Here is a 12,656-nt window from a genome sequence, read left to right as displayed (position 1 = left end):
TTCGAACGTTAGCTTGGATCGCGCGCATTGTATCACAATATGAATAGAATCGGAAGGAAAAACAACAAAGCGTGTAATAAGAAACGAAACTGTATTTCATCTGGAGAGTGTGTAATATAATTATCAAACGTTCATCAAGTTCGCTAATAAACATTCTCATGGAGAATATCCGTTTGCTTATCACAAAGAAAAAAGAACAACGAAGTCTATAGAAGATCTTAAAAATGAAGAAGAAGTTATCAGAATTCGAATATTGATCGCAAAGCGTCGCTCTCCTGTGTTTTCTTTTTTCTAAAATTGTTTGATCATCGTTGATTAAAATTGAACAGTTCCAGACGAATATATGGTGTCGTTTTATATGTAGAAATATTCGTCGTTATTATTTTTACGCAGTTACAACATTTTTTACCCTCGTGAAACAGGAAGGAAAAACGCGTATTAAGAAGCGATATCCTTGAAGCTGTTTCGAGTTTTCCACTTTTCTGTTAACAAATTGACAAATTTTAAGGATTCGTCGTTTGAAGGATACAACAACGCTTGGCGTCAGCAAAGAATCATCTTTAACGCTTGCTTGCCTCGTAAAACAACTCCCAACAAATTCATGAAATCCCTGCAGCGATCACAATCCGTATAAATATAACAAAGCATTGTTCAACAAACAAAGCATCGATCGTCTTGTGCTGTACATCACTTAGATCGCATACAATACGTAGAAAAATCTCTTCTCAAAAATTTCTGTTTTTCGTTTTCGAATAGAACTTATGACGGATCAATTAGCAGTTATTGTAGCTTTCGAATTTCTAGCTCGTCCATTTATGATTTGTTCTTACAATTAAGGAGCGGAGTTGCTGCCGCCCATTGACCCATCGCAGAACGCTAATTAGTATCACTTACTCGTCTACGTGCAGAACGAGAATGAAAATAATCTATAAAGCAAAAATGATAAAAACAACAACGATCGTGGCTCTTCTACGCTTCTACAAAGAATAATAGCCATATTATACGTCTACTATAATAGATTAATAATATCTCACCATCGAAATCTTAGGGACGATTGTTTCTTATTCCTTCGTTTCCTCGAATTTGTTCTGAATTCTAGAATCCGTGCCGAATATACATTTCCGTTTTTAAAAAAAGATTTAACATCGTACGAAATGTCCGGAGAAAAACATTCAACATTTCCTTGGAGCTTCTTTGTCTCCGATCACGACACATTTGTATTTTTATTCATATTAATTTTCTTATTCTTAATTTCTCTTAATCTCATTAGCCTCATAGAGCAGCGAATTCGTCGGATTCGAAAAAACGCCCAAGCTGCCTCGAAATTCTTGGGAAACGCAATACGACTACCGGACTCTTAACTAAGACGACATCAACGCTATAACATCGACCATATATCAACCATACGTTAAGCAGAGGAAAGGGGATACGGATAAAGAGGAGAGGTGCAATAATGGCTGTCTGAAAAAGTCTTAGTAACGATGCAGAAGATTATGCGATCATCGAATAATCGACACGCGAGTTTCTTCTTATCAAACTTCAAGGTTAATCGTGATGCTTCACCTGACTTCGAAAAGTCATTTCGTAAACGGATACAAAAATCGAACGGAGCCAAAGTGTTTTGCATGAGAAATAATTTAATATAGAGCAAACGATATGCCAATAATCTCGGTTAGAATTTGTCGCGAATACTTGTTAACGAAAAGTCCTCTAGGAAGGTATGTGCAAAGATGATGACAATGGTACTCGAAACTGTGCCTCGTAACGCTGCTTACTTCTCTAAAGCCAGTTTTTCCTTAAGTATTTCCTTATCGTCTATCTTTATATTTAAAACGGTGTACAATACATAACGCAATAGGAGCTCGTACTTTACTCGTAAATGATCAATATCGCGTGGCTATGTTATTTCGCCATTTCTTGTTGCTTTAGCTAATAGACGGGAAACAAATATATTTCATTTTCTTGGAGAGAAAGAAAAAGGAAAGAAATATATAACACAACAATTGCTCAGTTCATCGTTAATATGATAATCATGGTGGATATGTTTAAAAATCTATAAGAGCAAACTGTAACTTCTTATGGCTGAGACACACATACGTTATATGTATATATATACTGTGTTGCTCCTTATGGCAATGTTTCCTTTTCCGTACAATAAGCAAGCTTTCGCGAAGAAAGCGTCGATAAACGCGGTAAACAACTTATAAAAACCAAAAACTGCAGCCTGTCTCACTCACCATTTCTTTTCTTTTTTCACAATTAAAACATACGCTTCTTTCGTTAACTAATACATGGTTTTTTATATACAGAATAAATTAACGCATACCTAATACTAAAAAAATGATTACATTGCGTCCCAGAGGACCAAGTCTGCCCTTCGAAACAGTCGCAACTTTTATTTTTCTTTTATCGCTAAAGAACTTTCAAGATGCTTCCAATGCGATATGTTCGCTACTCCGTGCTTTTTAATGCTATGTTTCTCTTTCTTGTTTCTTTTTTGTTATTTCTTCTGCTTCTTCTTTTATCACTGCTTCTAAACGAGTGAGTGATTTAGGTACTTGAAACTTGTCTGAGAGCACCAGTTCTCGCGAAGATACCTGAGCGGTACATGTTAGCACCAATTCGCATTAATTTCAATTAAATACATCACAGTGTGTAGTCGAATGAAATTGAGACAGGTTAATATCATTGTGCATACGGGAGCATCTTGTACACTAATCATTGCGGCGATAATTATTTACCGTATATACTCGCGCTATAGGCCGGTTTTAAGAGAACCTTCTCAAAGACATTCGTTTATAATCGATATTAAATGAAACATATAAGTCGTAAAAACGAAAGTTTCATTATTTCACAAAACTTACAAATATGCATCTTATAAATATTTAACATGTAAACCTGACTTTTGTGAAAAAATTATAACTTCAGATGAATTATTCTATTAAATAAATTAAAAGATATCATTAAAAACTTTTCCATCTGAATCTGGATTACGAGTATATACGATATGCATTGCTTCCATTTTTTTTCTTTAACTTCACAAATATTACACATACTGAAAACCTATCTGTACGCGATTTGCTGACTGCTATATGTTGATCCATATATGTATGATGCGCTAGTAATAATTAGACGTAAATGTAAATGAGATCGTATAAATACTGTAGCCCGAAGTGTAAATTACACCAATTTTTTCGCTCTTATTTTCTTAATTTCTTGGAGAGAATTAGCAACTGTAATTTCAACAGACTGCGCTCATTTAAAACCGTTGAAATAGTAATTAATTGCAATTATCCTCTACTTTCATCTGGATTACGTTTGTATTCAATGATCGTATGACAAAAATTACGGTTACAGAATAGCGGTAGCGTTTAAATACCGCTACAAGATAGAAATACCAGCTAAAGCTATGTGTTCAGGTATGTTATTCGATGGAAGCCTATAAATACTTAATTCGAATACAAACTTCCTTTTAAAGCTGTAAACATTAAACCAGTTTACCTTTTTTTTTTTGATTTATCATCTTTCTGATCTTACTCGAGTTACAATTTGCACGTCCGTGTATCTATCAGACATTCGACTTTCTTCTTTCGTAAAATTGTATCTTTTGTAAAACAGACAATTTGTTCCATTGGCAGAAGAAGTCGGATCATTACACGCAAACATTTTATCTCGTTACACTCTCAGATCTAAACAATCGATCGAACGATAATTATTTAATTGTTTTTCTTGTCCTTCCCAGTCCCCATAGCCTCAAATGTGTTCGAGTGTTGTGTGGAGGAAGTGTTACTTGAGCCGTCAGAGCTATCAATTTTGTACTTCTTCGATATTTTCCTCCCTTCCAGATTAGCCTCTGAATTTTTACCAGCTGCCTTTTGTTCGGTCACTTTATGAGGCACAGATGTTTTTTCATTGCCTTGAAGTAGTTTCTGCACCGCAGCCAGTGACACTTTCTCGTTGTTTTGAGATGACTTCTGTGATACACCTTGCATGAAGCCTCTTTCGTTGGCTTGTGATAATATTTTCTGGGCGGAAGATTGCAAACTCTTTTCACTAGCTTGCAACAATATTTTTTGACACGAAGATTGCGAGCCTTTTTCACTATTTTGTGATGATGTCTTTTGAGATGAAGCTTGTGAACCTTTTTCAATGTTCTGAGATTGCTTGTGAAATGTGCTTTGCGAACTACGCGCTTGTACATTAGAACAATTATCTGATTGAGCGCTCTCCTCAATCTTATTAATAGATAAAACTTCTAAATTTTTTGTACACAAATTCTGCCTCTCTGTCTTTGATTCAACACGATCACTACGGTCATCAGTATTCTCTGATTCTGTCAATTTACTCATAGACGTGTTATTTTTATCCATCTTATCTAAAGGTAGAACTTCCTTCGAGTAATCGTCAGCCTTTGAACTGGTCGGTGAATCCTTCTCTTCTGCTATTCTGGGCAGCTGTGTGCTGCCGCAAGAATTAGATATACCTACGTTTCCCAAATTGATCGATATCCCATGAGATATTTTCGAATAATCCGACTTTGATTCCGTTGACACTTTCTTCTCCACTTTTGAGTCGTTTGGCTCTTTGAAGCTATCACTACACTCCTCGGGGGTTTCTGAGTAGGATTGCGCTATAGTTGCACGTGGAGTTACTTTCACCACTGTGTTTGCCAATGGTGAGATCGATGTTTTGTTCTCCGCAGATCGAGGATGAAGTCTGTCTGGACTAAGCGCCCTTCTCAACAACGGGGAACCGGGCTCTGCTGACTTCGGTCGTCCATAACTTTTTTTCTGATTGTTCGGCGTTGATAAGCAGACACCTAAGTGTTTCAAACATATTTATATCGATCATCTTATGATCATCTTATGTTTGCTTGTTTATAAATGCAACAGTTTAATTTCACTCTATGTATAATACTAACTTTTTCTATTACGATTTTATATATACGATTACTTAAAGTTAAAAATTGTTTGCTGACAATTCAAAGTCAAATCAAGTATTATTTTAAAGTTACTAGCTTCGTATGTCGATTTATATATTACCTGGGCTATAGGACTGCGTAGTATTCGAGCTACCAGGTTGATGTCCTGTAGGAAAAGCTAGCGGACTAGGACTTCTAGTAGGACTGGCTGGAAGGGGCGATGGACTCGGAGTTCTCGCCAATGGAGACAATGGTATATGTCCCACAGATTTTCTACGATTCGGCGAATGAATGTTCTTTGCAGCTGTGTGTAATTTGTGCTTCAAACCGTGAAGCGTGCTCGGCCTCTGGTAATGGGACTGATTGGCGATAGTCGGTAGATTTGCAGCAGACGTAGTGGAGCCTGGAGACGAAGAGTTTGGACTGGAACAGGGACTTGAATTCCCCGTGGAGTGATAAGAATCCGAGTTAACGCGATTTGTTGGAGGTGACGGGCTGCAGACAGACTTTGTACAGGCTGCAAAGTATGGTGACGTTTCTTGAGAACGTGTGAATGACTGGAACGACCGACTAGGTGTTACCATTGACGGTGAACAGATTCCCGCAGCCATCTGCAAAAAAGGTCGTGTAACGTTTCTAGCCAATAGGTATGCTAGTATGTACTAGCCAGAAGATTAAACATCAAACTCTCTTCTTTCGAACACTCAAATATTTTTTGTGATCAGTGTACAGTGTAAAACTTTGACATTGTCACGGTCAATTAAAAAAAGAACAGATATGTAAAAGCTGTGATTTAGCCACGGGATTGTATCGGGCAAATAAGTATCGATCAAAGAAACAGCAACTAAAATGAAGTTAGCAAGAAGTTCACGGAACGTTACGAAAAATCATACCATAAGTGGAGGTTTGCTGTCGCTGGATAGAATGGGTGCTGACAATGGACAACTGATAGTTAATGGCTGCAATAAAAAAAAGTAATACTTAACATAATAAAGTGTGTTGCATAGAAATTGCCGGTGCTTTAGTATTTATGCCGCGCGTAGTATAGTAGTAGCAGTAGTAGTTTCGTGTTAAAATAAAAAAGAAGATTGTACAGATATACTCGTACATTCACAATTTAAGGCGTTCTTCAAAATGTTCACAAGTGCCACTAACAAAAGTGACAAAAGCCACTAACATGTATCTTCAAATTAATTCGTTTAGATTAATAGAAAAAGAGGAAGATTAAAAGCAAAAAAGAAGTAAATTTTTTCTATACCTGTTGCATCTCTACACTAGCTCGTTTCGAACTAATTCGTTTAAAAAGGGACGTCTTTCGTTTCTTATCGGAATGATCACGTTTTAGTTTGCGCTGTTTATGCAGCGTTCTGCGTGCCATTTTGCTCTGAGTCAGATCTCTTCTCCTTCCGCCCGTCTTAATACTAGTATTTTCTAATGGTGTACTACGCAATGTTACGTGATCGCCACCACTCAACATTAATTGAAGAACTTGTATATGATATAAACCCTGGACTGGCTCGCCATTTATATGCGTTATAAGATCTCCTGGTCTTAAACCAGCTTCAAAGGCTGGACTGGATTGATCTACAGCCTATTGAATATGGAATAAATTCAAATAAACTATACATACTAAAATTTGACTTTGTGTAACTATTTGTAACATACCATAACCAAATGATGCATAGTGTAAAAATCACTATCACCATAATAAACCCTGATAGTGTGCACAGTGAAGCCAAATCCACACGGCCCTCTTCGAATGATAATAGGAGGTTTTAGGCTAGTTACCAGTGGACTCAGTTCGCGACAAGGGGATGTATCTCTTGAAGAGGCAGTGGATGATCCACCAGGAGATTCGATTGGTTGAGTATTTAATGACGCATCATCTAAAAAGTGTGACTTCGTAATTAAAATTGAACATTAAAACTTAACACGAAATAATTTAATTCATAATAATATGTACAAGAGAAATCACTGGTTGGTATAACTAAGGACAATCCACTAGTGGATGCGGACTTAATTACAGACCGCGACTTTTGTTTCGCGGATGGAATAATTGATATGGCGTTGAATGATTCGAAAGAATCGGTACTAGAATTATGCTTGCTTTCCTCGGTTGTATCTCTGTTTGCAGCAAATAAATCCAACCTGAAATGAAATTTATTTGTTATAACTACACATATATAATTTTTTATCCATTATGCTTTGAAATTTGGATGGCTTATATGCATACTATTGAATTCAATGACAGTGGAGCTAATTTCGTGATAATGATTATAATGTTCGGGATGATGTATGTTTGAACGACTCACATGTGTTCATCATCAATGCATATACTGAACCTGGGCAGCTTATCACGAGAATGCACGTGTCGTTTTCTCTGGATCTGCGGACTGATATCCTCAGACTCCGTTTGCGAGGAATCGGGTGTACTCAAACTGATGCACGTCCCTTCTATGTGACTGTTTTTTATAACTGTTAGTTGGGACTCGCCACTGGTCACCGTGGCAGGACTCGTGAATGACGTGTTCGACTTGTCCGCCTTTGGAGGCGTTTCGATGTACGTGGTATTTCTAATGGACGAAGAAGGTCGATTCTTTTCTGACGGAGTTGATTCCGCTAATTTGGATGGAGGAGTAGTTGAGCTATTAGATCCGAAAGACAATTGCGCGACTGTGCGTTCGAGCTCAGTACGGAATAATTGTTTCTTTGAGACATCCGACTCTGTTTGTTCAGGATTTATCTGCGGTGGACGGGTTTGAGATATTTTTCGTGACTGCGGAGAATACGAGGAGAACGATCCGAACAAAGGGGAGTCATCGGTGTCATCAGTATCGTCGCCTATATCGTGATTATATCTATCCATACGAGCTAAAATAGTACAGATTTGTTAATTTTCAATATTAATACGAGGATAGGAATTATATCAAATGTGTTATACGTACTATCAAAGTAGCTTGTATCTTCGTCATTGATTAATTGAGGTACGAATTCAGCCTTTTGTCTGAGTAAACTATTCCAATTTACTCCATAAAAATAAGGGTGCTCTTTTACTTCATGAGATCCACCAGTGCCTAAACGATCTCTAGGACTTTGTTGAAGCAACGCTGTTATAATATCTTTTGCTTCTGGCTGAACAGGCCAATCATCCTCATCTGGCCAATCGATATCATCTAGGCGTAATCATTTTGTTTATATTATTAAGTACTTCTTAAATAACTTTTTTTATATCTTATATCAATATTTACCGTTAACAGTATGAGCAAACAACTCTTCTGGAGTATCACCAAAAAATGGTACACAGCCAATTAGAAATTCGTACAATATAATGCCCATAGACCACCAATCAACAGGTTTACCATATCCCTGGCGTAATATAACTTCAGGGGCGATGTATTCAGGTGTGCCGAACACTTGTTTATCGGAAAATTGTCTCGTATCCCTATCTATGTATCCTTCGTAAAGATTTGTCGCCACTGAAAACGAAAAAAGAACTTTGTTCGACGATCATTAAGCTATATTTCACGAACATCGATCTTTTGTGTCACTTACAGGACATAAGACCCATTTTACTGAGACCAAAGTCAGTAAGCTTAATGTGACCAAGGGCAGTAATAAGTAAACTAAAAAAGAAGCAATATATGAAATAGTGAATGAATTAATAACATGCTTTTCTTACGTACTTGTCAGGTTTCAAATCTCGATGAACAATACCGTAACTGTGCAAATATTCAACAGCTAAAACGGTTTCTGCAAAATAAAATCTTGCCATATCCGGTGGCAATGGACCGATATTTTTTAAAAGATTCGCGCAATCTCCACCCTCTACATATTCCATTACTAAGCACAAGTGCTTCTGTAATCAAATGTTTGTTAACAGATATTTAAATTTTATATATGTAATTTTATATATATGTGTTTACTCACTTTTGTTTCGAAGCTGCAGTACATAGAAACTACAAATGGATTGTCTGTAAAGCTCATTATATCTCTCTCAGCAAAAACTTGTTCTACTTGATTTCTTAGCATCAAATTGTTCTTATTTATTTTCTTCATAGCAAATCTTTGTCGTGTAGTTTTCTCCTTAACCAAATACACTGCGCCGTATGCACCATTACTAATGAGTTTCAATACTTCATAATCGCCTTCACAAGGAACGCGGTGAGACTTTTCATCGTCTTTATTTGGACTTGAAGCGATTTGTAAATTACTATCGCTCGAACTTGCCGAATCTTCTAGTTTATTTAAATCTTCTTGCAGTTCTAATATATAGTGACATAGTGAATATGCACAGAATTTAGATGAATAGAAGAAAGAGTTATACAAGAAATGTTACCTGATATTGGATCTCTATTAAGAGAAAGTTTGTTAATAATATACTGAGGTATATCGTTTTTTATTCCCGCGTTAACTTTTGCTTGACCTTCAGCCTGTTCGAGTAAATGATAAAACTCTTCTGGATCAAATTCTAAACATTCCAATAGACGAGCTGGACGTGATATTACTAATAGTAATTTTTTGATAAGCCCTGTTAATCTTGTTGCTGCATCAAGTGATTTATCTTTTGTCTATAAATAAAGACGTTTGTTCATTGCTTATTTATTTTATCGTGTAAATTTGTATACAATTACCTCCATCAACAAATGTTCCAAATTTTCACTCATTTCGTAAAAATATCTAGTTGTAATTAATTTTTCCTGAGATTTTTGTAAACAGTCCCTCGCCATTTCAATTACTTGATGATGCACAAACCGTAAAATCGGTAGTGAATCTTGGGTCATATTTGCCATTACCTCATATTCATCCAATTCCTTGTTTTCATTAATAAAATTAGTTAAACGTTCTTCCATTTGTTGTGTTGCCTAATCAAATAAAATTCTTAAGTGTAATCGTAAATATAGTATTATGTCATCACGATATACATAAACTTTCTATTAAAATGTACCTTTGGAAATCTTTCCTTATAAAGAGTATTCATCATAACAATTTCGCTGTCCAATACAGGAGATCGACTTGGACTGCTATAATTTAAACAAATACGTACAATTGAGCGAAAATATAATGTCTGAAAAATAGAAATTATATCAACAGTATTTACCTTAAACTTCGTGACCGTGGTCTGTGTAACGGTGACCTACGACCTTCTTCATCGAGACTGAGAGATACACTGCCTGGAATACTAGAAATACTAGATCCTGGAAAACCTGGATGCGAAGAACACGGTGTGCCGGGTTTAGAAAAATGGCAAGAAAGCATACGTAATTCGTCCTTGGTGGGAACATTTGGAAGTTGGTGCAAGCGTTCTTGACTCGAGTACTGTGACTAATCGAGTATATTAGTTAATAGATTTCTTTAAGATTATTGTAAGTATCTTTAAACGAATTATCGAGATAATTAACTAACCGAAACATTACTGGAACCTGGTGTTGTACCATAACCACTAGATGGTAAGCTAGCAACTGACCATCGTCTGCCATCTCCAGTTCCTGTGGTACCCCCACCGATCCTTAAATATTATATGCATTTAAGTATGAAAAATTAACTTTACTATGCATGATATATGCTACTTAATAATGCTAACATATACAAGAAAAGCCAACCACTTGTTAACAAGAAATCTTACAGCGATATTCTTAGTTTTTTATGAAAGATTTCACAACCTAGTTTCTGCATCAGCATTTGTTTTCTTTACTATTAATAATGTATTAAAAATATAATGCTGACAATGACGACACCTACTTATATAGGTAAACAGATCAGATTTAAACAGACTAAAAGTAGTTATGAAATAGATACCTTTTAATTGGAGCAAAAGCAAAATGTGGACTGGATGACATCCTAGGACTCTCTAGAGGACTGCCTACAATCGGGACAAATGCTATATCAGGAAATAAGCAGTAAAAAAGAAATTAGTTTTCTATGATGATTGAATTGTAAAAATAATATAAAATACACACTTCTAAGTAATTAACAAGTAATTTGTTTTTAAGGACATTTTTTTAAAGGTAAAAGTTAGGGTTTCTAAATCTGACTGCATAGACTGAAAATTGTGTTACAATTTTTTAACCAAGGATATATGTATTTATGATGTATATATGTATGTAAATATACGTATTTAAAAATTTTGGGTAAAGGTATGCCAGAATGCTTATATAACATTTTCATAAAATACATAGCACTCATAAATAATTTGTACATAAACAATACATAAAATATCATTGAAGAATCATTTGAATAATCAGAAACAAAGCATTAAAGAATAAAATTTTATATCACCTGACAATGGTGAATGACAACGTGGTAAAGTTGGAGATGTTGTTGCAATAAAAGATTTACGATGAGCTGCTTTAGCAGCACGCCGAGGAATGTTAAAATCACGCTAAAACAGACAATATGCATATTATATATTTGGCTTATGTGATAATTATTATTAGTTTGTGTATTTATATTTAACATTTAATAGTAAATATCACTAACCACGTGAACAGATAACGAAGGTGCAGACTTCCCAATTGCAGAATTCCTCATTCGAACCAGATTTGAGAGTTCTCCACTAACTGCAGATATTAAATTAAATGTCAAGAATTATAAAGAAATAAATAGGCAAATAAATGAAATATAATAAATCTTTATTAACCAGGCCGAACTGGAGCTTCCTTGCTCTCTACTTTTGGTGGAATTGGACGTTTTTGCACTTCTGCTTCAGTGCTGCATGCAGATTCTTCGCTTTCAGCTTGATCAAATACGAGTACTCTGGCAGAATTGCCATGAGAACGAAGACGGGGTCTACTTGGTCTATTTCTGTTCTGGTCCATGTTTTTTTTCTATTTCTTTTACCCTCAATTATTTATGTTACCTAAAATTAAATCAGTCTTTTAGCAACTTTTCATCCTTTTTATTATTTTGGAAGAAACATTGACATTATTAAAAAATTAAAGAAGAAAATCGAAAAAGAAAATATGAATATAAAAGGTAAATATATACCTGATTCAATTCGTCTTATTCAGACGAAAGCAAAACAAAGCGATAGGTAAGTCCGATAAACAAAACTGTCGAAAAATTCACAATCCATTCTTTCTCGTGAAAGTTCGATCGACGTCAAGACTGACAGTTCAAAATCGGCCAAACGTACCAGTCGAGGAACCATTTGTGTGTCCGTACTTTTGATGGCTTAAAATGCCGTCTCGGACACAGTCCTTTCTTCTGTTGGTGTTGTTGCATGAAAATTCATAACATATATGAAGACAGGAAATAAATTATGCTCTGGTCGACTGAAAAAGGAATCGTAGAGGCGGTTCGAAGAATCGAACGGGGAGACCTGTTTTAAATAAGATGTACCTGTAGATGAAGGACAGAGAAACGTTAACCCGATGGAAGGGCAGAACCAGGAATACAGAAGATTCGGCGAGAGAAACAAGAGAAGAAAACACACAACACTAAGCACACATAATGGATACGAAGAGAGCAGAAAGACGATAAAAGGTGCACGATTTACCGGGCACAACGGGCATGTCCTCCGAGGACAAGCGGCCCGGGAGTGAGCAGGTGTCGTAGTCCCGAGTCTAGACTCGCATTTTTCTCCTCACCGTAGAAATTAATTACGAAACGCGGACCGACCATGGGTTCTGACTCATGATGGACGTATACACATGTACGTCCTCGCGCACGCACATATATACATATACACGTACGTACACACTCTTGCCTGCATTTACACACGGACGCACGCGCAAAT

At 36.1% G+C, this 12,656-nt stretch overlaps 1 protein-coding gene across 5 annotated transcripts; it reads right to left on the bottom strand.

The window, feature by feature from the left end:
* Window positions 1-74: 74 nt before the first annotated feature.
* Window positions 75-12,591, bottom strand: dop (microtubule-associated serine/threonine (MAST) protein kinase dop). Of its 5 annotated transcripts, XR_004464418.2 has the most exons (24): window positions 12,260-12,590; window positions 11,906-12,124; window positions 11,559-11,777; window positions 11,399-11,478; window positions 11,198-11,300; window positions 10,718-10,799; window positions 10,325-10,427; window positions 10,020-10,243; window positions 9,867-9,942; window positions 9,553-9,783; window positions 9,258-9,489; window positions 8,849-9,183; window positions 8,605-8,777; window positions 8,474-8,544; window positions 8,170-8,397; window positions 7,867-8,094; window positions 7,234-7,792; window positions 6,885-7,069; window positions 6,587-6,807; window positions 6,180-6,512; window positions 5,815-5,880; window positions 5,043-5,532; window positions 1,035-4,819; window positions 75-926 (listed from the first exon to the last, which is right to left on the bottom strand). XR_004464418.2 is itself a non-coding variant. In XM_033337354.2 (23 exons), the coding sequence occupies exons 3-23, from the start codon at window positions 11,734-11,736 to the stop codon at window positions 3,717-3,719; spliced, it is 5,283 nt and encodes a 1,760-aa protein (XP_033193245.1). In that variant the 5' UTR covers window positions 11,737-11,777; window positions 11,906-12,124; window positions 12,260-12,591; the 3' UTR covers window positions 75-3,716. The 5 variants fall into 5 exon arrangements, 4 of the variants coding, with proteins under 4 accessions (XP_033193245.1, XP_076475946.1, XP_033193233.1 ...); XM_033337354.2 differs by having other exon boundaries at window positions 75-4,819; window positions 10,718-10,781; window positions 12,260-12,591; XM_076619831.1 differs by having other exon boundaries at window positions 75-4,819; window positions 11,906-12,192.
* Between the last annotated feature and the right edge of the window lie 65 nt (window positions 12,592-12,656).

Source organism: Bombus vancouverensis, chromosome 7 (assembly GCF_051014615.1).
Source record: "Bombus vancouverensis nearcticus chromosome 7, iyBomVanc1_principal, whole genome shotgun sequence".
Classification (NCBI taxonomy): Eukaryota; Metazoa; Arthropoda; class Insecta; order Hymenoptera; family Apidae; genus Bombus; species Bombus vancouverensis.
This window is presented reverse-complemented; position numbering and strand designations above follow the sequence as displayed.